A 25,810-nucleotide genomic window follows, 5' to 3' on the forward strand; every position below is an offset into this window, starting at 1 on the left:
TCTTTGAAACTCCTTCGAGTAGTAAAAAGCAGGGTGCAAAAAACCAGCTCCTCTTCGTCCACTACCCACCAGCACGCCTCTCCTCTGAAACGGCCCTCTTCCTCCCGCGGCTGGTCTTTCCTTTTTGCGCCTTTTTCAGTGTTTTCTCCCCTGGGACGCTTCCCCGCTGCGGGGGTGGACCTGCTGAGGTGTGCTCGTTCGCTGGTGAGGCTGGCCATGCAAACTGTGGCTCCCCTCCGCCTTCTTCCGGCTGCAGCAGACCCCGCAGGGTCGGCGCATCACGCTCAGCCTGAGCCGCGGCCCCCACCTGGAGCCCTGGACCTGGCCTGGCTGAGATGGTCTGTGTCAGAAATTGGGGCTGGCGGTGCCCGCTTGCCTCTCCACTACCTTGGAAGATTTCCCACTTGGCGCCGGCCAAACTGCAGTTGAAACCCCTCAGGAGGGAAAGGGGGATGCTTGCAATCTCTTTCCATGCAACTTGGTTGGATTTATTGCAAACACTTGAAGCGGCTGTATTTGGCATGTGTGAAAGTGCCCATAGAGTCCCGTGATATGTGCGCGCTTGGGGTGGGGGGGGAATCAGGTTTGAAAATAAGCATTGCCTCGCTTTAGAAGAAGAAGAAGAAGAAGAAGAAGAAGAAGAAGAAGAAGAAGAAGAAGAAGAAGCGTCTCCAGTTCTCCACCAATTCTGGGTCTACTGATCAGCCGGTTCGAAGCCCCCCCCCCCCCCCAGTGTATATTCTGAACGACCTAAAACGCATTCAGGACGTCCGATGAGAACGAAGACGAAAGTGAGCAAGGCCAGACACCCATCCCGCTGAAAGAGCGCCTCCCACGCGAGGCTTTCGAAAGGGACCAAGCGCTGGTCAGAAGATGGGCTTGAACAAATTGTCCTTGGCAACGGCAGATGAGCCTTCTTTCTCCCTCACTTTGCAGTGCTACTTTTCTACCTGCAGGATATTTCTGTAGGGATCTCGGGACGGGAAGGCTTCGGAGACCGCGCAGCCCGACCTGCCCGCGACTTGGATCGACGCCACTTCCAGGCCAGATCACATGTCAGGCCTCATCCAACCGCGACGGACCGACCCGTCAGAAGCAGGCAGGCAGGCAGGCAGCTGCGTGCCGAGCTACAACGGAAAACCCGTCGCGACCGAGACGCCGAAAGCCAGAGCTGGGAAGCTTCGGTGAATTGGGGTTGTTTTTTTTTTTTTTGGGGGGGGGGGGGAGGAAAGGGATCTTCCGCTGCCAGACCGGAGCGCTTTTCCCTTCATTGCATTGCAAACCTAAGGGTCGTGTTCCTGTTGAATTTCGGCCTGTACAGTACAGCAGCCCCGCAAGGAGGGACAAGCCTGCTACTGGCTGTTGCTGGCTCGCTAAACGGCATTGGCTTGGCCTCGAACCACCATCACCCCTCTCCTAGATCCTGAGGAGGGGGGGGGGGGTCGCATTTCCACAGCTGCTTCAGGCGCCTTGAAGAGAACAGAAAAGCAACACACTCACGTCGACCGCTGACAGTCCCCCCCCCCCCAACACACACACAAACTATGAGGGGAAAGCAGTAACGGAGAAAGGCTGCCGGAAGGAGGTGGCCTTTACCCGTCTCTTACGCCCCATTCTCTTCCTTGGTGATAAACAACTCAGGCCCTCGCTCACCACATCCTTTCCCCCTTCCCGCACACACATTTCCGAGTCCCCCCCCCCACACACACACACACATCTCAGCCTTCTTTCCTGACTGTCCATAAACATCCCCAAATCTATAGGCATCCCTGAGCCTGGCCGGATCTAGTTAATGGACTTGAATTGGCCACCTTTCAAACCGAGTACAATTGCTGCCATCCCCCCCCCCCACCGCACTTCTTCCAACAGTTCTTTCTGTCACTAATTCCAAAGAAGAAACAGAATCACTGCGCGCGCGCCCTCCCCTAATATGGGATTGACTCCCGAGGCCCGATCTCAGCCTCTGGCTCGCTCACAAACCACAGCGCAGATTAACAACCCCACCTTATTGGAAGAAGGGGAGGGGAAACCTCCCCCCACCCCAAGCCCCAGAGCAGTTTCATTGGAACTATTCCTTTCCCCTTTCCTCCAACGTGATGGTGTGGTCTCCAAAGCCCCAGGCAGACTCCACAAGCTCAAAGCCGAGGTCATGAATGCTTAAGAGTTGTCGCGGGAGAATTTCCCGTGGAGACTTCTTTTCTCCGTATGGTGCCTTTATCCAAGAGTACTCTCTTATACAGGGGTAGTCAAACTGCGGCCCTCCAGCTGTCCATGGACTACAATTCCCAGGAGCCCCCTGCCAGCATTCGCTGACTACCCCTGCTCTTATAGGACGCTTTCCAGATGTGCGTTCTAGACCAAAGCGCTTTACAATCTGCCTTCCAGTCGGAACATCTCAGCAAAAAATTTCCTATGTTCCTCCGCTATTTATCCCACCTGTCCTCCAAGGAGCCAGTGTTGTCTCTCCCCCACCACATTCCAACCTCACAACACTGAGTGAGAGCAGAGCGTTCGGCCCAGGGTTACCCAAGTGAGCTGCCTGGTCCCGCAGGCCAACAGCTCCCCTATGCTAAAAGGGTGCCTTGGGTGTTTTGGAACGGAGGTCCTAATTCTTGTCTTTGGAGCACAACTCTTTTCCAGACCATTCTTCTGCCTTGCAGAAAGCTAGTTTTCCTTCCCAAGCAATGATGAGAATCCAGGGGGACTCTCGGGAGCTCGTCTTCAGAAAAGGGTCATTCGGTGAAGGATGTCTCAGTAATCTTTGGTGAATTCCGGCAGGAGTCAGCTTGGCAGTGTATTCACTAACATGTGGCTACAAAGACCAGGGCAGCTCAAAAAGGCAAGATGGTCTGAAATCTGTTAACCAGAATCCCAAACTATCAAACGGGTTTCCAGGGCAGGGAGTCTTCCTGGAGAAGGCAATTCTAGGTGGGGAGACAGACGGAAGATGTTTTTGGACCTAAATCAGTTAGGTGGGCTTTGCTCTGGTTTGATCTCCGTGTTGCGCTCGGGGAAAAGGTCCCCTCAGATGGCACGACCATCTTCTGGGTGCCTGGTGTATGCGTGTGTGCCGCGCTCTCCCCGTGCGTGCAGCGTTTTTTACTTTCTTTGCGATCCTATGTACGCTGACTTAGCAGTAAATTCCCCTTGTACTCTAGGCGATCTACTTCTGAATAAACATGCATGGGTCTGGCACAGATGGGCTTCATGTCTGGAAACAGAACCATTCTAGACTAACAAAAATGGGGTCCAAAAGCACCTTTAAGACCAACAAAGATTTATTCAAGGTGTGCATGCGCTCAACAACTCATGCCTTGAATAAATCTTTGTTGGTCTTAATGGTGCTTTTGGACTCCATTTTTGTTGTGCTACTTCAGACCAACATGGCTACCCACTTGAATCCATTCTAGACCAGTGGCTACTTGCTAACTCAAGACTGTGGCCTGGAGATACCGAGGGGAGCAGGTGGGCATGGCAACGAAGCGGGGAGATTAAAGGGACTTCTGCTGCCCCCCTTTGGGGGTGCTGCGGTGACTCTGGTGGTCGGGGCAGGGTCTTTCAAGGAATCTGCTGGCATGCAGAGGAGCAAGCCAAGGAGAAAAGCACAGACAGTGCTTAGCCAAGAGGAGGCCGAATTTACCCAGAAACCTGCAGCTTAAAATGTCAGACTGTGAGGGACCTCCAAATCTGAGACTAATGACTGGATGTCAGTGTGGGAATAATACGCAGCTGTCTAGTGCTCCGGGCCCTCTTGAACAGGGCACATTGGCATGTCTGAATTTGGCCCTGAACGCGGGATCGGGGCTCTTTTTGTAATGACTCCACTTGGATTTCTGGCGTAGGATTATGTGCCAGAGACTTCCAGGGCAGAAGGAATAAGCCAAAGTCAACATAAGACGTGCAAGGCCTCAAGTGATAGTTGTCTGTTTCCCCCATAGGCATTGGCTCGTCTGGTTCCCAGGGGTGGCTCTCCTAAAGCACCGGCTCAGCACGCCCTTCAGTCCCTAGAAAGAGCATTCCGGCTGCCTCTCTGGACGAGTTCTCCTCAGGCTACCTGCAGGCTCCGGTCCTTGCCTCTGGGGGTGGGGGTGCCTTCATTTCGGGGCTGTTTCCAAACTGTGGGTTTCCAAGAAAACCCAACGGAGATGGCCCGGAAATGCCACTTGGGAGAAGCTGCTGTCTCCTCTCTTCCTTGTCCCCATAATGCTGCTTAAGGACCGCTCTATCATCAAACAGGTCGTTATGAGCTGCCAGGTCTGGCACTCCCGGATTCCCCCGTGCCAGGAAAATCCGGCCGGCAAACAACCCAGGGCACATTTTCCTCTCCCGCAGGCCCCCAACCAGCCTCCCCAGCCATGATTCAAGACAGGAACAGAATTCCTGCCTCATCCAGGAACAGAATTTATCTCCGTTCCAAACCGAAGAAAGAGTCACTGGGATTACTTCCAGACGTAACACCTTGGAGAGACTTTTTGGCACCTCCAGGCCAAATATATAGCCTGCTCTTATGCTTTTCTAGTTGGATGGCTGTTCGTTTGTGGAGACATAAACCGCTGATTTCGAAGCAAGAGAGCAAAGAAGGTCAAATTCAGGACAGAAACTTATTTGGTCCTGATTAGGCCTCATCGGCAACTCCAAACAGGGTCCGAATTTAAGGCCATCTCCACTGCCTTTCTGAGGTCACTCCACTTCGAATTCCGTGGGGAAGAAAGAAAGAAACCTCACTGGAGGTGCAGAGGAAGGGTTCCTTGCGACTTTATTTGAAAAAAAAAGTACAAGGATCACTCGCTCTCAATGAATTTTTAGCTGAATCTTGAAGATTTGTTTTAAAATATGTTTGTATGGAGGTGCAATTGCATGTCATACTTTCATGTGGAAGTTAGCTCCACCAGAACTCAGAGGAAATTACTTCGGAACCTACAATGTCTGACATCTATGACAATTCCCAGATATCTCAGTAAGAGTTCAGCCTTGTCGCCTTTAGAGTTCTTCCTCCCATCAGTGGGAAAAGAAAGAAAGAAAGAAAGAAAGAAAGAAAGAAAGAAAGAAAGAAAGAAAGAAAGAAAGAAAGAAAGAAGTCACATCAACCCCATCAACTCTACTAGTCCCGCTTGACTTTGGTGTTTGCTCTGCCTGCTCCTCAGACACACACACACCCCCTCCCGCAAACCGGTCCCTTAGTTGAAGGCCCCGATCCGCAGACTGACCAAATCCATTTTCTAATTTTCTCAGAAGCCAGTCAGCTGGGCCCCCCTTGCTTTACAAGTCTTCACCCGCTGAGCCGAGAAAATAAGGGGGGGGGATAATTGTGGAAGTCGAGGACAAAGGGTGGTGAGAGCCCCCCTCTTTGTTTTTAAACGCCAGTGTTCCTGAAGAACGAATTAAGAAGGCCGAGCAGTAGACCAGAGGTTTACTCCGAAGGTAGGAATCTAGCTGATCCAGACCCGCTCTTCAGCCGCATCCCGGCGACCCTGGCGCTTCTTCCATTGGGAACTGGCTCTCTCCGATGAGCGTAAGACGCATGCCGATGCTTCTGTCGCTTTTCGGACTGCCTTAGGCGTGGCCAGAGGTTTAGGACCCGAGAGGACTCTCCAGGAAACGCCACTTCGGGCGGCAGGACGGAGCCCCCGCGCAAGGCTTGTTCGGAGTCGCCACAGGTGCACGGACATCTCCCCGAGTAGGCGTTTGATGGGGGGGGGGGGCTTGGCTTTGCACGGGAAGTGTGGCGGCTGGGCTCGAGTTGGGGCTTGGCAAAGCGGCTCGCCCAAGTGGCGCTGGGTGCAAATGCACTGGACCGAGCGCTTCCGACGCCCGGGCTTCTGGTCCTGGATTCCGTGGCCGAAGCGACAACCCTGGAACCGCTCTAGGGCTGTGAGGACTTGGAGACAGTGGTTTGCCCCGCGGCCAGCATCAAACGGGCTCCAGGGCGCGTGTCCTCGGAGGCGCTGTCTGTGTCGAAACATCTGCCCTTTCCTCTCGCGCAACTTCGGCCGCAAATAGTTTCTGCTACTCCCTAGATTGAGAGCGCACCAACGCTGCTGCAAAAGACACTGGCAAGAGGGAGCGCGCCACAGACCACGCATCCCCGCCGTATCCGTCGCTGTGTAACTTAACCTCCCAGACGTCTTTTTCTGCTCCCTTGCCCCATGAACCAGGTCCAAGTCAACCCTATTGTGAGTCATGCTTTAGTTTTACCAACCCAGATGGCTTTCATTAAATTCCCTTGTGTATCCCCCACCCACCCCCAAGCCACATCACACGACAGGTTAGCGTAGTGTTAAAAGAACTCCACTTTGAAAGTACGAATCGGCACTTCAAACTGGGAGGGAGTTCTACCATTAGAGAGGTAGCAAGGTGGGGCGGGGAGGGGGGAGAGTTAAATCGGTTATTCTGGGTGGAAGGTAATGCTAATAGAAGCTGTCTACATTTTTGGAATGCCTCTTGCCGGTTTTAAAGATTTTAAGTAAGAGTCTGTAACTAAAAGAAGAAGAAGAAGAAGAGTTGGTTCTTATATGCCGCTTTTCCCTACCCGAAGGAGGCTCAAAGCGGCTTACAGTCGCCTTCCCATTCCTCTCCCCACAACAGACACCCTGTGGGGTGGGTGAGGCTGAGAGGTGGGTGAGGCTGAGAGATACAAAAGTATTGTGAAACCCAGTATATTCAGGTAGAAGTCAAGCCCAAGTCTTTACTTGGGAAAGATTCATTTCTCCCTGGGGAAATGTGCCTCAAAGGAGATATTAGACAAACAGAGCATTAATTGGGAGTCTATCAAAACAGACGGGCCTTCAAGACCCCTGATGTACGCGGATCCGGCCCTTCCTTCTGTGCGCATAACCGTCCTCCTAACACATTCATCCGGAATGGGATCGAATTATTTGGAACCGAAGCAAACGGACCCCACATTTGGAAGTCTGTGGATTTCAGGAACTGGGGGGGGGGGGGGGAGCTGGGCCCGCTGTCGAGCCAGTGGGATTATGGTCGGCCGCTCTCCAAGTCTTGTAGCAGAGGCCAAGACCCAGCGAATGCTTATTTAAACCAGATCGAGGGCAGGTGTGGAGGACCATTTCGAAGAGGAACACTTCCCACCCGCTGGCCCTGCTGATTTATCGTCCTGAAATCCGCAGGGAAGCCAACTGGGAAAAAGAAGGAAGGGAAAGGCTAAGGGCCTCTCCTGGTTCAGGTGATCGTGAGCTACTGACGACTGGGGACAGGGGAGGGGGGACTGCTTTCACTCGGAGCGGCTCCCCTGGGGTCGCGGCTCCCTTGGTGCCGGCCAGGCAATCCAGTGCGCTTCTGAACTAGCAATTCGAGCTGACCCCGGGGGAGCCGGCGCTCTTGTGGGCACAATTTGTCCTCTCCCGGCACTCTCGCCCTGCCTGAAGATGGCCTGGGAGCTTCATTGCCCAATTCGAAGTGACTCCGCTTTTCGGAAGGTCAGGGTTCTCTTGTTACCCGCCCTCCCCCCAATGTTCCCAGACTGTGCCTTCTGATCTTCTCGGTCTTCTGTTGACCCTAAGACACTGGGGCAGCCTCCTCTGCTGTCTCCAGGGCATCTAAGCGGCGGAAATTCATGCAGACACCCCGCCATAAAACTACGACTGATCGAGGCTGCTTGCAGAATTGTGCATGCACACAGCCGAAACCACATCTTGAATAAAACTTTGTTGGGGGGGCCTGGACTGAAACTATGTTTCGAGGCGTCTTGAGGTGGTCTTTCCCCTCTAACGAAAAGAGCCACAGTTTAATTCGGTTACAATTTGAAATCAGCACAAGGAATAAGGTGACACCCTGACAGACAACATCTCTAGACCGGAAAGTGCCCCTGGTGGTAATGATGATTCTGGTCCCTTCCTTTCTATGTCGATAGATTTCATGCCTGGTAGGCAAACAGAAATCGCACTTCTCTTGTTTTCTTCAGCTCAAAAGCAAAGGGGAGTTCGGACTCGCCACCCTCCCAGTCGCCGACATTTCTCATCTGGGGACACCCCCCCCCCCCTCTACAATTACAGAGCTTTCCTTTTACAGGGGATTTTTCTTTGTTCGCGTTATTGAGGGGTTTAGCAGCGGTTTCCTTAATCCCCATAAGCCTCTCTCTGCTTTCTGCCGCTTTTCCCTGTGTGCTTGCCATGTGGATAATGCCACTGCCTGCCTGGAGACAAGACGGCAAGAAACATGACCTCGAGTTTAGACTTTCCCTATCAGCTGGTTTGCGGAAGGCAAAACCGAGTTCGAGTCCAGGGGCCCCTTTCAGACCCATTTAGTTCTATGCAAGGTATAAGTTTCCGTGTGCCAACACGCATCTTCAGAAGAATATCAGAAGCCTTGAAAACAACTGGGTGGGTCTGAAAGGTGCCCCTGGACTCGAACTTGGTTCTGCTGCTTCCGACCGACTCAGAGACCCACCGGAACCCGCCGAAGGCAGTGAGCGAAGCCGAGGGAATTCTTGGGTGCCGCAGGGATGGATGGCTTGTTAGCCTGACCACGGGCTCTACCGCTTCCGCTCGAGTCAGAAAAGATTTCTGGACTTCAGGGGGCTTTGGCAAGGGGGAGGGGCAGTGGTAGGAGAGGGCTGCTTCAGCCTTCCCTAAACCTGGAGATGAGGGAAAGGTGTGGGGGGCACCCCTCTCCCCAAGGGCCGAGGCAGTCAACTTGGGGGTCCGGACGGCTGACCTTGCCCAACCTGAGGAGCGCTGGCTGGGGAAGGGCCACCATTCCCGCCTCTGCCCGCCCCAAGCTGCTTCCAGGGAGGCTGGGGTCCCGGGGGCGGGCTGGCAAGACAGACAGGGAAGCAGATACCGCTTTCCCCCGGGGAGGGGGGAGCGAAGAGGGTACGGAGGGGGAAATGCCGCCTGCCGTTCGCTGCAGGATACGGAGGACGCATCAGCTGCGGGGAGGGAACCGTCCTCGAGTCTTCTCGTGGCGCCTCTTCAAGTCCCGCTCATCAAAGCGATCCACTTTGCCTGGAGGATCGTGCCCACAGTTTGCCCACATCATTGCTTATGTTTATGGGGGGGTGGGGTGGAGGAGAGGTGGGGCTGTTGCGCTTACTGCTGGGGAAGAGGGAAAATGCACTTCCCCTTCAGGTCCCAATCCTGTCACTCAAGTATCCCAAAACTCACTTCCTTGGCTCCCACATCCTTAGGATCGCAGCTTCCAGTCTTGAATTCGTTTAGTGAAAAGGGAATCCCGCTGAAACCACGGCACTTTTCTTTTTAGGAAGCATCTTGAGGAGGGAGGGGGGAGGAGAGAAAGCCGAGGATGTTAATGGGGGGGGGGCAATGCGGAGGAGAGTGTTAAGAGCCAGGATCACTCCCCCTTCGCTTCAAATCACCCTCCAAATCTCCATCCCAGAAGTCCCATAAGCAAAGGGCTGCCTGCGGTCGAATCCCCGTCCACATAGTGGTGCTGCCGGAATGAATCCGGGTTACAAACGCGCCACATTCAGGAGGAGACACTGCACAATCTCCCCTGCGGGGCAAAACAACACAGAAGCAAGTGAGGGGAAGCCCTGGCATCTTTCTCAGCCCCCCCCCCCCAGATGTCCCGGGAAAACGCAGGGAGAGCGGAGAAAAAACCCGGGTTGGTTCTTTGTTTCGAAATCTACCAGCGGTGCCCATCTGTGTGTGTGTGTGAGTGTGTGTATGGAGGAGGGGGGGGAGGGATCCGTTGTGTGATGGCCTTCCGAAGGGATCCGTTATATGCCCCCTCCCCGTCCTCTGCCTATTGCCCAGCTAAGTCCAGCCTTCCCGGTTCCCCGACACAGAGAAGCCCTGGCATGGAAGAGAAGGATGGGGAATCCTAAACATGCACGACTCCCCCCACCCCCCACGCATACGGAGAAACCTGGACTGGCTTGGGATCTGCCTGCTGGGTGTGGGGATGGGAGGGCAGGCCGGTCGGAGGCTGGGGGGGCTGGGTCTCACCCGATGCCGGGGACTCACCGTAACAGGAGAGCTGGAGGGCTCCGTTGTGGCCGCTGGGGTCCTGCAGGGGCTTGAGGCCGCCGCCCGGTGGAGTCTTGCAGGGACCTCGCTGCACGTAGAGCGGCGGCGGCGGCGGCTGGGTCTGTTGGTGATACTTGCTAAAGGAGGCGGCCGCCGGTGGAGCCGCTTGCCCAGCGCCCGGGGCGTCGAGGGCTGGGCATTCCCCCTGGCCGTAGCGGCTGCGGCACTTGGGGCTGCTGCTGCTGCCGCCGTCGCCGAAGCCACTCTGCCCTTTGCCGGCCAGGAACGCGGGGCTGAACTTGTCGCTGCCGCCGCCGCTGCCGCCGCTGCCGGGAAATGCCCTAAAAGGCGAGGAGCCGTCGGCGCTGCCCTGCGACGCGGCCGGGTAGAAGGCATCCATGGCAGCCGCCGGCTCGCAGAACGAGACGCAGCTCTCGGCATTCATGCTGCCAATTAAAAGGGCCCCGCCGAGGCCGCCGAGTCCTGCCCCGCCAGGCGCTTCTCTCTCTCTCTCTCTCTCTCCCTCTCTCCCTCCCTCCCTCCCTCCCTCCCTCCCTCCCAGGCTCCCGAGCACGCAGCTGGGAAGGAGGACTCAGATCATGCGCTCGAAAGCCAAGGCGAGCTCCCCTGAGCTCCTGCGAGACGGGAAAGGGTCTCCCTCCTCCTCGCCTCCCTCGAGCGCCCAGACTGATGGAGGGAGGGAGGAAGGGGGGGAGAGACCAAGGACCTCCTCAAGGAGCTCTTCTGCCTCCCCTTCTTCCTCTCCTCCCCCCCCCCCCGCGTCTTTCTTTCACTCCTCCACCCCCCACACCAACCAGGCTGTCTCCCCCTCCCCAGCCCGAGGGCAGTGAACGAGGGAGGAAGCAAGAGAGGAAAGAATGGGGGAGGTGCACGATTACTTTTTTTTTATTTAAGGTTTCAAAAATGCCAATAGTAAATGGTGGGATACCGAGAGAAGGGGAAGGAATTGGCCGCATAAGGGTAATGTCCTGGGGGGAGGGCGGGGTATATGAGGATCCGGGCCAGGCGAAAGAGCCCGGAGACAGGCCGTGGCCACGATGCCAGCCTCCGACCTCAGTGGGCCATAGCCGGGCAGCGGCCGAATCTGGGTTTTTTCCGCAGCCAGAAGGGCAATTTGGGCGTGCTGGGCAGCAGGAAAGCAGCCCATTACGACCAATTGCTATTTCCCCGGGAAGGGCGCCTGGACCTGGCTGCAGCTCCTCCCTTGGCAGAAAGGCGACAGCTACAGCCTTCCCTTCCACCTCCCACTTGTGGTAGGGAAGCGCTGCGTCTGTGGGATATTTGCCTGTTTGGGGGGCCGAAGCCCAAAGGAGGAACGAACCACTGGGCGGCTTGGCGGCCTGGACAGGAGGTGGTACGAGGAGGAGGAGGACTTCTTTGGCCCTCCCTCCGGCCAGACGCGCAGGGCCACCGGTGGATTGAGGCTTTAATCGGAGCCAGCCCTGGTCCGAGGGCGTCTGCCTTGGGAGGGTCCGGCGGCGGCAGCCTCAGGCTGAGCGCTCTCCTCCTGGCCTGTGCAGGCATCGCTCTTCGCTGAGCCAGGCCTCCCGGAGGGGTCCTGGAAACCAGCTCGCCTTCGCCACGTCCCTCCTTCCCCGTTTTAACTCATGCAGCCCCTTGACGCTCCACTCTCCCTCCTTTCCTGTGCAACCCCTCGCTTGCCCATCTCCACATCTGGTTTCCATTGTGTGCGCGCGCTCTCGCTCGCTCACTCGCTTTTACCTTGAAGTTTGCAGTAATAAAGATATTACGCAAATGGGCGTCCGCAGCTCCTCTCTCCGAGGAGATCTTAACCCTTTCCTCGCACAGGAACTTGGGGCCTCCAAGGATTTCTCTCTCTCTCTCTCTCTCTCTCTCTCTCTCTCTCTCTCACACACACACACACACACACACACACAGGCTTGAAAAGAGTAATAACCTATGCATGCGAGGGATCGTCACCAGAGAATGAATCCCAATGGAATCTACTGAAAAAGACCGGGCAGGGGATATGTGGACAGGGGTGGGGGTGGAATTGGGGAGAAGTGCAGCTGCCTCAGGAGACGGGATGGCGATCCAGAAGGACCGAGCGAATGCCAAGGGGTCGACCTATCAGTGAGTTGGTTTCAGTCAACTAAAACCAAAGTCTGGCAGCACCTTCCAGACTAACGTCCGTGTATTTCACTAGGAGCTTCCCTGAGTCATGCTCACTTCCTTAGATGGGTGGAAGAAAACGACAGGCGGACAGATGTGTGCAAATGCAGGCGAAGGACGGGACTGATTGAAATCGAGGGCAATCCGCTGAGCCGGATGGCGACAGCCGCCCAGCGGAACCAGGTCGAAAGGCGCCTTCATAACGCCAAGCGCTCGAGGCTCCAAAGCCTGATCCGCCCCCCCTGGAGTCAAGGTGTGTGTGTGGCGCGGGGGGGGGGTGGAGGGGGGGTGTCCAGATGCAAAACTGCTCCAGGAGCCCGGGAGCTACAAAACCTCTAGGGCGGGCTCAGCTGTGAGCCCTGGTTTAGCCATGGGCTGAAGAGGCTCTCTGGACCATCCGTCGGGACCCTTTAGACGCCCGGGCGCTTTTCGAGACGGAGTTTTGGGTTCTGATCGAACCTGCCTCGCAGGTTTTGCCTGCTGGTGGATCGCCAAGTGCAGCGACTGGACGCTCTCGACTCCCAAAGTGCCCAGGGACCATCTCTTCCCGGCCTTTGGGCCCCTGACCCGCAGCTGCCCTTGGGGAGGCTCTGCTCTTTGTTCTGGGAGATGGGAGAGGAACCCACCGGCCGCCAAGAAAGCTTTCAGTGGCTTCGTCTTCCTTCGCCTCTTTATTACCTGCTTAATTCTTTCCTCATTTCCCCCAGACCTCCCCCCCCCGCGGCTCTCTCTCTCTCTCTCTCTCTCTCTCTCTCTCTCTCTCTCTCTCTCTCTCTCTCTGATGACTTCATAAACAGGCCAACCCGCGCCAGGCGCTCGAGCCCTTTCTCAGAGCCACCCCTGGGCAGTGGGAAACCCGCAGAGAGACGAGGCAAGTGGTGGGGCTGGGGAAGGCCGGCCCGGGGTAGGGGTGGGGGTGGGTGGGGGTGGGGGTGGGGGTGGGGGTGGGAGGCGGCTCTGGCCCCAGCGGGCACCTGGGAGGGGTCTCTGGTTGTCTCCCTCAGCTTGAGCTGGTGAAGGTGCGCTTGGCCCCGGCCCAGCCTAAGCGAGTGGCGGCCGAGTCCCACGGCCAGGAAGGAGAGGTGCGAGCGGCTCCTTGCCATCAGAGCTTCATGGGAAGGGACAGCGAGAAGGGGAGCCGGCGAGGAAGTCACTCCCGAAAAGATTCGTAGTGATGTGGCTCTTCTGCAAACGAAATTTGGACTGTTGCCACCTTACTTGGTTGTCACCTGCCCGAGGAAAGCAACCGAGTGATGTCAGGAGCTCTTTTGGTTTCGTCTGTAGGTGCAGAAATGGAACACTCACATTTTTCATTCACGCGAACTCACGCAAGTTCAATCCACTCCAATGAGCGTGTTTGCCATTTCACAGGGTACAAGCCAGTCACAAAGTGGATTGGAAGTGCCTTATTTAGGGTGTGCCTTATTTAGCGCCCAAAGTTAGACCCTAAAGGCCGGGGCTTCGGTAGTTGTTTCTGTCAAGCAAACGTATTTCCATTTGGTGTGCCAGAGAAAGCAAATCGTTCCATAGCATCATCTGATGAGCGGCTCCATTGAAACCAATAATAAAGTTCCTCTCCTATCTGTGGGCTGCCTTTAGGTGTAAAAGGCCCACTCCTCCACTCCTGCTGGGTGCACTTCCTTGGAAGTGAGTCCTAGTGAAACCGGGTTTTTGGTTTCCAAGCGAAGGGTTAGCGCAGCCTCAGAAATCAGTCGAAGCAAAAGGAGAATTAATTTGGCACCCGTATCTCTAGACCTTGCAGCAAGGGGGAATTCTGTGCCTGGGGGGGGCGGACTGAATGAGAACCCGAATAGGATCTCACACCCACTTATCTCACGCTCCCTGGATAATGCACTTTCGATACACTTGAGGAGTAGATTTTACAGTTTCGCACAGGAAAATCCAGCCGCAAAAACACCATCCAATGTATGTAGAAGTAGCCCACGTTTTCACTCCCATTCCTTCCTCCAGAAGCCTACAAAGGGTGCGGAGGGAGTGACTCTAGGTTGTTTCTGATTCTTTTTCAGGAGTGATCCCTAGAAGAGGCCTTACAGAAGTCCGAACAGGAAGAAAGATCGAGCCATAGGAAAGGCCGTCGGAAGAACTGCCCATTCTTTGCACTCATCATGGAAGCCAGTTCGCCTTGCCTCGCGAACCTTTCAAAAAGGCGTCCTTTTCAAATTCTGAGTCTGCGACGGAGAAACCGTGCCTTTCCAAAAGACTAGCAGTGAACCTTGTCCAGTGGAGAAATTAAATCGGAACAAGGTTTCCTGTTGTTTTTGTGAAAGGGCTGTCCGGGAGTGGATGTTTAAATTCCGGCTCATTTGCATGTCCTTCTGGAGACTCTAGGAAAAAACAGGCCGCTGACCTCAGCCGCATGACGCATCTCCCAACAGAGGATGACCAGAAAGCGGAATTCAGAACATAATAATAATAATAATAATAATAATAATAATAATAATAATAATAATAATAATAATAATAATAATAATAATGGGAGAAATAAGTTTCAGTCTTCCTGTCCTGTTTGAAGAAAACGCCAAACAATAAAAACTCGCAGAGAGAGAGAGAGAGAAAGAAAGAATGAATCTGGAGTTTCATCACAATGAAAGGAGACCAGCATTCCCTCCCCTTTTACAGTCATTGTGGGTGGGGGGAGGGATGGCGAGGGTTTTGCGGGGGAAGCTTTCCGGCAGTTGTTCTGCTAAAGCCCCATGGGTGGGGCCAGCAGAGGCCAGAGGATTCAGATCTCTGCACGGCACTAGCCTTGTGGGGTTCTTGTGTCCTGACTCCGATCAAAGAAGGGAATAGTTGGATAATGCACTTTCAATGTGCTTAGGCAGCCGGATTTTCCTGTGCGGAACAGGAAATCTAAGGTGCACTGAAAATCTATTCTCCAACCTGGACAGAATGTTGCAGTGAAGACAAAGTGACAATAGCAGAACTTCTAGAGGTAGTAACTACCAAATAGCGCCTGGGCCCCTAATGGTACTAACAGTGACTGCGGCCCCAGCCCGGTGAAAGTGAGTTGTTCAGCTTTTGCCTCCTAGGCAGTGTCTGGGGGGGGGGGGCGTCTTCCCCTGGGCACTCAAGCTCCGCTGTGATCGGTGGGCAGAGCACATAGCCCCTTAGAGAGGCTTTCCAGCAGCCCTCTCCCCACCGCTTCCACGGGCTCTGTCTGAACGCGGCTGTCTGCCTGCTCAGAGAAAGGGCGCTACTTGCCAGGTTCCTCTGACAGCCCCAGGTAGACTGGAGCGAGAGACAGAAGGGCACCTGCAAAGGGCACCCAGGAACTAGATCTAAGCCAGATCAGAAGGGGGTCCTTTTTTCCGTGTAAACACCCCGAGGTGTGTGTCCAGCGGTTTTGTTGTGCCGTTATGCAGCAGCTTCGCAGCTTCAGAAGCCCATACGACTCTCAAGCTCTCTGCCTCCGAGGAGCTTCCAGTCTAGCCTCCCCTGGACAATTCGTATCGGGAGAAGGGGGCAGAATTTCTGGGCATTCCCTCAGTCAGCTCTTCGCCTTCCGCCACCGTTACCAGCAGCGCCAGGGGTGCCCCCCTGCACACACCCCTGGGTGGCTTTTCAGGATCTGTCCAAGGCTGAATCTCTCCGTTTTCTAACCGGTGGCCTGACCAAGGACATGTCTGCCCGGGGTAAGAGGAAATCGGCAGGGGGCTCTGTGAAGTGTAGAAACTCAGCCACCGCCAGTGCAGGGCAGACGCCACTGCCTCCGAGGAACTCGGCGAAACCAAGACCCCCCCCCCCCAGTCTTTGACGTTCACAGCAGCCCCGCGAGGAAGGCGAGGCAACGGCTGGCCCAAAGTCACCCAGCACAGCGGGATCAGTCCATACTTGGCGAGGTATGATAAAGAAGCGAGCGGATTTCCTTTTCGAGCCAGCTCTTCTCTGAAACAGACAACCGAGCCAGAGACCGACCAGCGTTCAGATCCCCATCCTGTACTGAAGCCCCACTTGAGAGCCTCTCTGCCGGTCTAGCCAGAGGAGAACAAAATCAGGTCAGGGGAGCACATAGGCCCTTGCAGGAACGGCGGGCCCAGTGGGTAGCCCACATCCGCAGAGATGGCCAGGCTCGTGGAAGGCATGAGGCAGGCCAATAGGAACTGACTTACCAGGGCCCCAGGCAAGCCCCATCCTACCAGACCTGGGAAGCTAAGCCGAGTTGGTCGTGGCTAGCTAGCACTAGGAAGGGCAACCTCCAAGGGATCCCAGGGTCCTGAGGCGGTGGCAGCCAGTGGCAAACAACCTCTGAACGCCTCTTGCCCCGCTGCCAAACAATCTTGGGATCTCCGGGCGACATTTGCACCCATGCCATGCGATCAATGGATAAATGGCCATGGCTCTGGGATGGCTCTGTTTGGAAGTGAATCTGCGGCCGGGTGGGTGGGCTCCGGACAGCGCTCCGGACCGGATTATCGAAGTCTGGCAACATGGACAAGATACCTTGGAAGCGCCTCTGCAGAGGCGTCAAACATTCCGCACACGTTGGATAACGCCATTGCAAGGTACTTTGACCACTTTTAAAGTGCATTGAAAGTGCATTACCTGAGGTGTGCGGAACGGGCAGGGAGAGCGAGTCTCTCCCTAGGCAGCCTTCCTTGCCGGTGCCCAGGCCAGGTTCCCCCCCCCCTCCCCGTCTTTGCAGCCCCGCAAGGCGACGTGGGCCGGGCCGCTACCTGTCTGGCCCCCGAGCGCCGCGGTCGCCTATTTTTACCCCGCGGATGGCGCAAATATACCCGGGGACATTCTGCTTTAAGCCGCTGGGTCCGCGGCTACCCTCGTGAGGCTTTATTTGTGCCGGGGCTCGCTTAGCAACCCCGCGCCCTGGCCGGCCAAGAAGGCTTCGCGGCAGCGTCTCTGCTCCGCTATCCAGGTGGGAAAGGATCCGGAAGGGGGGGGGGAGAAATGCCTCGGTCCCGGCTTCTCAGTCTGGTGGGAGTAGTCTTCCCCTTCCTTCCAAGATGGGAGAAGCCACAAGGTGATCCCCCCCCCCCCCAGAACCCCTGCCGCTCCACACCTCGTGGTTCCTGTAGTGGAGCCCCTGGTCTCACTCAGGGACCTACTAACTCTCTCTCTCTCTCCTCTCCCAAGACAAAGAAGAAAAACCCTTGAGAACCGAAACCAAGAAGGGGGGGGGGGAGAGGAGGAGTACACGTTTGCTGCAACATCTTCTGTGCCCCGCTCTACTGTGGCGTCTCCAGGTCTTCTGAGACGTTCTTCGAACATCACAAAAGTTTACAGAGGTCTTCAGATCAAATGTTGGCCCAAACTTTCCCGGAGTTGTTTTGGGAGGGGGCTCACCTTCTCGAGGTCCCTCATCGTTGCCTTCTCAGCACCCTGGGGCAATCTACACCTGGAGAAAAGAGTGCCGACGCTCGTTCCACTGTTCCATCTCCAAACATATTTTTAAAACATTAACTTTGGATTAGCCTCCCTTTGGAACAAGCCTCCAATCACTCGATTTGTTAAATCGCCTCCCACCGATCCTCGTGAGGCACATTATTGTATTCTTCCTGCACCAGATCAAGCCTCCAGGCCAGAGCCAGAGCCAGGCTGCCCCCCCCCCCTCCAGGTCCTAGTCTGACGTTCGAACTACCATGCCGCGCCAGAGGGAAGCCGGCGCTGTTAGATGCCCTGCGGCCGCCCGCCCGCTGTGGTGCAGGATCGGAGCAGTAGCACCTTCCACATTCATTGGTTCCCCGATGTCGGTGCATCCTTGCATCCGTAGGCTTGAGCCTGAATTGTCCTGAGTTTTGCACAAAGTCAAATGAAGGTCAGATTCCTAAAGTTTCTTTTTAATGAAATCCTACGTTCAGATGAACCACTTGTCCTCTGGAAAAGCGGTGTCAGATACTCATAACTGTTGACTGGCATGGGATTCCGCGGCCCATAACCACAGGCTAAACCTTCGCATGGAAAGCCCGGGCATCAGGTGGCATCAGGCAGCAGCCTTCAGGCGACATGCTTCGTTATACTTCACTACTCAATATTTCCCCCACAGATTCCCAGGGAGGATCAAGCAGTACCAGCCGTTGCCCACTTAAGAGTAAGCACAAAAGAATCGCCATGAGGTTTATTTCGGATTCCTGGCTAGATCTGGCCCATCATTTCCAGTGGCTTTATGAGACCATGACTTGGCTACAATGCAGCTTTTCCAACACCTGGGGCTGAAACTAGCCGAGGTGCCACACCCGGTGATTGAGAAGCTCCGCCCATCCTTTCCAGGGGGGAGACGACGTGACCATTGACCCGCAGGGAACTCTGTACTTGCCCATGCACACTCTCTCTCTTGTCCCCTGCCCCAGCCGATGTGCTGCGCCATCTGAGGCGCCTTTGCTGGGAGAGACTCTGGCAGGCAGAGTGACTGGCCTCTCTCTCAGCAGAGGGGCTGCCCTGGGGATCATCTGCTGGAACCTGGCCCTGGGATTGCCCTGCAGAGAGCGAGACCAGGCCCACGCCCCACCCAGCCTGCAGCTTTTCTTCCCCGAGGGCCTACATATTGCCCTGTAGACTTCGTTGGGCTGGAGCTAACCTGTTTGCGCACCCTGCGGTCCTTCCTGCTCTGGTCCACTGGGGGCTCTCCTCTTGGGCTGGACCTTTAGTTTCAGGAAGGTTTGCGAGCTAGCTTGGTGTGGTGGTTAAGAGCAGCGATCAGGCGAACTGGGTTGGATCCCCCCCACTCCTCCTCCTACACATGTAGCCAGATGGGTGCCCTTGGGCCAGTCACAGGGCTGTTCTCTCAGAGCAGTTCTCCTAGAGATCTCTCAGCTTCACCTACCTCACAGTTATGGGGAGAGGAAGTGGAAGGTGCTTTCCTTCCACTAATAAAAAGCAGGGCATAAAAACCAGCTCTTTTTCTTTCATTCCCTGCTGCCTTAGAGTCCTTCATTGAAAAAGGTGAGGTCACATACCTACCCGCACAGCATGTGCTGTGGGCCAGGCTGAAGGCCAGGTGAGACCGGCTCTGCCAGCAGAAATCCAGGTCTGGAATCTGACCGCTCCAAATCGCTGTAGATAGGATAGGAAAAAGTGGGCTGTTTTAGTCGTACTTTTTCCTTTGCACGAAGCAGACCAAACTTCCAAGTCGTCCACCGGTCCACAGAAAAATTCCAGAAACCAGAGTCATGTAACACCTTTTATTGGGAGTACCCTTTTTATTAGGAGCAACCTAGTAAAACAGTGAGCATCACAACGCAGTGCGGGAGCTACTGCAGAGCTGGGTCTGCCCCGTCGTGTTCTGAGAGAGCCTCTCCCCTCCTCCTGCTTTCCAACTCCGAACACCCAGCCTGCTGAAGAGTTCAGGAGAACGTGAAAGCTCAGATGTTGTTGTGTGTCATTTTGGTTGGTCCCGATCAAAGCTATCGCACTAGGTTTGTTCATCGAAACCTAAATGACAAAACTCTCCAAATGTTCAGAGAGAGTGAGAGCGAGAAACTTATATCCAAAGATTTTTATCACGACTGAGCTGTAAAGATAACGCTAGAAGGAAACTCCATGCTGTCAGTTAAAAAAAAAAAAAGGGGGGGGGACTAGTGCTTTGCCCTTTTTGGGTTAGATACACATCCTCATAACAACCCTGTGATGTAGGTCAGTAGTATTATTCCCCCGAAAGCGGCATATTAAAGGCTGCAAGAACGATCGTAAGCTAGCTCGTTGCTTTACAGAAAGGACCTCAAAGGTGCCTCTGACACGGGCGCAGCCTTGACAGTTACAATCCAGACAGACCGATCCTCTTGCAACAGTCTTGGCCCACCTAACCGAAGGCATCTAGGCCTTGCGGAATGAGGCTGGTGGAGATCTTGGAAAGGGAGCAGGATCGGCCCAGGTAAGTGTTTGGATCACCAAGGAATTCGGGATCGCGACTGAACTAAATCAGGGACAACACAGGTGGATCTGCACACCTTGATCCTGCGGATCGGGTAAATTCCCCCCTCCCCCACCAACGTGTAATGGCTGAAGAAGTTTTGTTTCACTGTGTCTGAAGAACAAAGTACCTGAATGTAACTTTCCACTCATACGTGAAGAAGTGTGCGCGCACACCAAAGCTTAAATAAAACTTGGCTGTTTTTAAAGGTGCCCCTGGACTCGAACTTTGCGCAGGTAGACTGTAGTCTTATTCCGACAGTGAGTATTTAGGATTCAGAGGCTGGGCTAGCTCTCTTGGGTACCATCCACCACGTGAAGGATGGGTCAGTGTGAATCCCCTGCAATGTTCCGGGGATCACAGCTTAATGATGCTTTTTCTAAACTCCTTTACATTTCAACTTTTAGGAAATTTGAGCGGGCCCCTTTCCACACGGAATGAACCCGTGGAATTTACTGACGCCCACTTTTTCCATGAGCAGAAAGTTGCTGACAAATAATGTGAGAAATTCAATGCCGAGCGGTTCTTTTAAAGCACAGAGAAATAGTTTTGGGGAGCGACCAGCGCAGGAAAACGCCAGCCGCCGCATCTCCCCACAGACTGTCAGGGAACGGCGAGTCTCCAGGGACAACCACATTTGCGAAGTGTGTTCTGCAGCTCGGGGGCCACTCTCCCGAAGGCCCTGTGCTTCCCGGGTTCAGTTCTCACATCTCTTGCTTAGGGAAGCACACTAGCCTCAGCGCTCCAGGTCTCTCAAGCGAAGCAGCCTCGGACCTGGCTCTTGTATTTGGATGGGACACTAGGAAGAAAGACTAGGATTGTGAGAGGGAGGCAGGCAAATCCATCTCTTGCTCTGAAAAACTCACGGGGTTGCCATAAATCTGCTGCGACTTGGCGGCAAAGAGCCCTCTGGGCTCAGGGGTCCACAGTCCTGGGGTGCCTGGAATTGAGTGGGCGGGGGAAGGGATCATTGCTGTCAATGGGGGGGGGGGGTACTTGGGGTCAATTGGACCACGTTGGGCGAGGCAAGGCAAGGCAAGGCAAGCCAAGCCTCCCACCACCACCACCACAGAGGCGGCTGTTTCTCTGAAGAGGCGCTCCCTGCTTCTTCTCAATGAATTCGGAGAAACCCAGGCAGCAGCCTCTTTGCAGGAGCGGGGAAGCAAACGGGGGGCCAGGAAGCCCATCCGGGAGTGCCCAGGAGAAATGTGTGGGTGCTTCTGGGATGTAGGTGTACAATATTGGGGGAAAACGTTCCCTTCAATACGGTCGGGAATGTATTCATTTTATTTCTAGCCCGGCTTCCTCAGCAAGGCTAGAGGCGGAATCAGCCCTTGGGTCCAGTGGAACTCCTTCGCAGGCAGGCAGGCAAGCAGGCAGGCAGGCGCGGCATAAGAGGCACCAGTTGCTCAACGCCTGTTCTAGTGGATGAGAGGATGGCTACAAGGTTGGGCAGTAAAAGGATCATTTTGTCCTCTTGTTCCCTCATTTCACTCAACCAAAGGTACAGCTTTGGGGAGGGGGGAAACCTGATCCTAATGTAGATAGGAGATAATGCCTGCCTAGATATTTAAGGGCCAAGCGAGCTTTGACTAACCAAAGCCAATCCTGGAAAAACCTGTCAGTCTTGGAAGGTGCTGTTGGACTTGGGCGGGGTCCTTCTGGGTCACATGGCGATCTTTGCCTACAGCCCGGCTGATTTGGCTCTTTTACTGCGCTCTGTTCAGAAAGGGCGGCATTTGGATTGTAGATACCTGTTGATCAACTGGAGGCATTCCGTTTGTAGACTTTCATTAAATGCGACTGGTTTATGGCCATTAACTGTGTTTTGGTGCTTTGGTAGTTTAGTACCATATTGTATTTTACTGTACATAGGATGTACATGTCTGGCTCAGAGGCTTCGTCACTGTCTCTGTGAGCGACCCACACTTTTCAAGAGGCCCCTCCCTCCTCGCTTTCCCCTTCTTTTCTGGTCTGGGGACATAAGAGCCCCCCCCCCAGCTAATGTAGTTGTGTGTGTGTGTGTGTGAGAGAGAGAGAGAGAGAGAGAGAGAATGCCTCTTTCTCATTGGCTGGCCAAGGATACAAGGGGCGGGTTCCATGCCAAGCCTGCCTCGCTCATTGGTCCGTGGAAAGAACCCGAAGGCCGCAGGGACTGTGGTCAACACCAGATCTGAGCCGTGCATGACCTTCACGAAGGTCGCTGGAAGCAGCCAGAAGCCCTTGGCAGCAGCTGCCGCCGCCGCACATGGGGCATTTGCCACCTGGTCAGGGCATACCCGACCCCTGGGAATTCCACCACTCCCGCTTGCCAGGGAACACAATGCAAAAGGGCATGGGGGAGCGCTGGAAGGGGAGGCAAGTCGGAAGGCCTTCAGCCGATGAAGGAAAGAATTTCTCGGCGACAGCAGTGCCGTCTGGGCACACCTGTCCGTGGATAGAGGATGGCCCTGCCCTTTGAAATCAGCAGCCTGAACCCGTGAGAGGGATGCAGAAAGAGGAAGAGGGAAACAAACATACAGAAACCCTAGCAGATGTACTGTGGTCTTCTTTCCACTCCAAACATCCTCTACTACAGCTCCAGGTTTCTTGGTATGGGGGAAATGACACATTAGGCTTGCAGTCCCGCGCCCACGAGCACTTGGGAGTAAGCGGGACTGACCTCAGAGTTACGAAAGGGTGCGCGCAATCGGATACGTTCGTAAGAGCCCCGGAAGGCGTTTCTATGAATCAGGCTCCTCGATATCAGCACCCCCTCAGATCAGGAGACGGGTTTGCCACCCAGGACCGAAGGCAGCGCTGCTGAAGCTCAGCCCAAGGCCACGACTGCCGGAGCCGAACTCGGATGGGAAGCCTCGGGGTTACCCCGGCCGTCTGCTCGGGCGCCTCGCCTTCATCGTCGCACAGCGATGAGGATACCTCTTTTTTGTTCCGCGCAACCCAGCAACACGAGAGCGGGACTGACAGCGTCCGCCCCCCCTCCCCCGATCGCTTCACCTCTTCGCCAAGGACAGAGAGGGCGTGGGGGTGTGCGTGCGTGCGCCTGCGTGGGGGGAGGGAGAGGGGCACGTCAATCGTCTTCTCTCTGCGGAGTCAATTCCAAGCCCATCCTTCAAAAAGGACAAATCTCATGCGAAGCGGACAGGCAGGATCGTTGCCAGTTTTCAATATCATGATTTCTTTTGGTAAAAAAAGAAATTATCACATTAGAAGTCATCATACATCATTCAGCAGGGCACCAGTAATCTTCCCCCCACGCGACGGATGGGGGTGTCAGCTTTGTTAATCGAAGGGCAGACTTAAAACAGGATAACTCCACCCTAACATAGCGGGAAATAATTTGAACTGCAGTCCTGCTCACACACACGCGTAGGTTGCATACCTCCCATGGAGAATTAGGCAACCTCAGTGCGCGCAGGATCGCAGCCGGTGTTCGGGCAGGGTGTCACCGTTAGGAATTATTCTATTCCGCCATGCCTCATGTTGCTCCGATCGATTTATCCCAAAGGCTATAATTGCTCCAAGGTCCTATGAGGATTACAGGGTTCATGCATCTCTTTATACCGTGTAAGAGAATTTAGTCTAAGCTCTTCTATCACTAGAACAAAACCTCCGAGTCCGGTGGCACCAACAAGGTTGTATTCAAGGTAGAAAGTTTTGTATGCAGGCACACTTGTTCAGATACATTTTCCCAGTCTGGTGACGGAGGACACATGACCCTGGCCAACCAAACACCCCACCTTAAAGAGAAGGATGCTGTTCGTCACCTCCACCTTTGAGAGGAGACAGCTGGAGCATAAGAACTTAGTCAGTTCCTCTCCCCATTCTGCAATTAAGAAGGGTACATCTGCCCATCAACCTCCAATTTTGACACATTCATTTCCTCCACTACATTTCCTCCCGGAATTAAACCCAGACAAATAGTGAACATGGGAACTGAGTTTGTTCTTCCTCTTTGGTCCTTGCATCTGTTAAGCATCTTCATTATGCTGTCTGCATTCGCTGCTCACCTTCTAGCTATATTTCAATGTATCTGAAGGAGCGCGCAGGTACACGACAGAGTATCTCTTGAAGAATAAAGCTTCGTTGCTCTGCTCCTGGGCTTGAATTTTGGTCTGCTGCTTCAGAGCAACACGGCGACCCAGCAGACTGTCTCCTCTTCCGCCGGCAGGCTGACAACCGCGGTCCGGCCGGCAAGAGAGCCCAGCCGACACAGCCAGCTCGCCTCACCTTGGCCCAGAGGCCTGGGGAGAAACAGGCAGGCAGCCTGAGGGTCCGGGCTGTGGCGTCCCCTCTCCCCTTGCCTCACGCCAGGGCAAAACCCGCAAAGGCCAGAGGACCCTTCCTGCCCTTGTCTTTGCACAGCGGCGCAGTCGGCGCCAGGCGGAGAGAAGCGGGCTGGCGAGAGGAGAGGAGAGGAGGAGGAGGCAAAGGTAGCATAGGCGCAGTCAGGGAAAGAAACCCAGAGAACGACTTTAGGAACCCTCCCGCTCCTAAAACCTGCCCCGCTTGCTGCTTTTTCCTACCCCACAAGCTTGTAGGTTCGGAAAAGAAGCCACTGCTGCGAGTGGGAGAGTTTGCCTTTAATGGGGCTCTCTTGCCCGTGCGCGAAATCCCTGCCTGGCCTGGATCGCGAACAGTGCGCCCGAAGGCCCTCCTCTCCTTTAAAGGAGCAGCGCGCTTGCAACGCCTCCTATCTCAGGAGGACCTTCTCAGCCCCGCGCAAGGAAGCTGGCCCTTCAGACGCCCCGTAGCTCCGAGTGCCGGAATCGCGGGACTGGGAGATGCTGGCGCTTCAGCAACGCACCGTTTCCCCTTTAGGCGGCTGGGCACCCGCGTTTGACCTAAGCGCCGGGTTGGCAGGTTGCTTCGAATCGTTTGCTGCTCTCTCCTCTCCCCCCTTTCCCGCATATCCGCTTATTCTCGTTTCCGTGAAAGGATTTCCGTTTTATTTAATAGCTTGTCTATAAGACAAGGCAAAATAGTTTATCCCAGCTTTTCAAAGGAGGCCTGTGCTATAAGACCACATTTGGGTTGGTCCCCAATCCTAGCTCACAATCACAGCTTGATCGCTGCCTCAATTAAAAGGTTTGAATTATAACCACACCGCCTTGCAAATAAATTATGTCAATGGGACCCTTTTCAAAGTGGGTTACAGAAGCCGCTCTCCTTGGTTTCCATGAGGTTGATGGCAATTCTGAGAATGCCCATTTGGAAGCAATTATTCCCGCTAGCTTCAATGGCGATTAACAAAGAAATAAGACTTCATTCCCTAGCACATTTACAATGCCTTCCTAAAGAAAAGTTATATTTATTAATTTTTATTTAAATCTATAGCATTCCTACCAAATAATGTTTGGATTAGATGGATTCAGTGATGCCAACTGAATACATTTCTTACCTACATGCATTCAATGTCAGGGCTTGTTCTAGCACTTTTCCTATGCTAGGATTAGCAATTGCAGTCAATTGCAGGAATGCCTTCTGAAACAGAAACTAGGATGACTGACCTTGCAATCCTAAATACGTTTATTTGAAAGCAAGTACCATTAATCTTAGTGGCACTGACTTCCAACTAAGTATCCATATACAAGCTAAGGCTGCCACTCTGTGCACATTTACCTGGGAGTAAGTCTAATGTACCCCCCCCCCCAATCTTCTTCTGCTATCATGAATAGAATGAAGTTGCCTGGGATACAATACTTCACTGGTAAAGAAACTAGGTGACACTCCCTTAGCTATTTAGCTATGCATGGAATCCCACATTTCTACAGAAACAAAAGCATGCCTTGAAGGGCAACATCTTGCAGCTAGATGCTTTTTATAGATG

General features: G+C 54.4%; 2 protein-coding genes across 6 annotated transcripts in view; one reads left to right on the forward strand and one right to left on the reverse strand.

Moving 5' to 3' along the window:
* ALX4 (ALX homeobox 4) overlaps positions 1 to 25,810 on the reverse strand; it is a 114,936-nt gene that overhangs the window by 61,563 nt on the left and 27,563 nt on the right. Inside the window, exon 1 of one of the 2 annotated variants that reach the window (XM_077322240.1) lies at positions 9,942 to 10,674. The exons of the other annotated variant lie outside the window; for it this stretch is intronic. Within the exon in view, the coding sequence (XP_077178355.1) occupies positions 9,942 to 10,389 (448 nt within the window). The 5' untranslated portion in view covers positions 10,390 to 10,674. Of the gene's footprint in view, positions 1 to 9,941; positions 10,675 to 25,810 lie in introns of those variants that run through there. 2 annotated transcript variants of the gene reach the window in all.
* On the forward strand, positions 11,823 to 20,174 carry LOC143830184 (uncharacterized). 4 transcript variants are annotated; one of them, XR_013228373.1, is made up of 3 exons: positions 11,823 to 12,351; positions 14,126 to 15,958; positions 17,208 to 20,174. XR_013228373.1 is itself a non-coding variant. In XM_077322233.1 (3 exons), the coding sequence occupies exons 1-3, from the start codon at positions 11,923 to 11,925 to the stop codon at positions 14,182 to 14,184; spliced, it is 384 nt and encodes a 127-aa protein (XP_077178348.1). In that variant the 5' UTR covers positions 11,836 to 11,922; the 3' UTR covers positions 14,185 to 14,364. The 4 variants fall into 4 exon arrangements, 1 of the variants encoding a protein (XP_077178348.1); XR_013228375.1 differs by lacking the exon at positions 17,208 to 20,174 and having other exon boundaries at positions 11,825 to 12,059; positions 12,133 to 12,351; positions 14,126 to 14,364; XM_077322233.1 differs by lacking the exon at positions 17,208 to 20,174 and having other exon boundaries at positions 11,836 to 12,059; positions 12,164 to 12,351; positions 14,126 to 14,364.

Source organism: Paroedura picta, chromosome 2 (assembly GCF_049243985.1).
Source record: "Paroedura picta isolate Pp20150507F chromosome 2, Ppicta_v3.0, whole genome shotgun sequence".
In the NCBI taxonomy this organism is placed as follows: Eukaryota; Metazoa; Chordata; class Lepidosauria; order Squamata; family Gekkonidae; genus Paroedura; species Paroedura picta.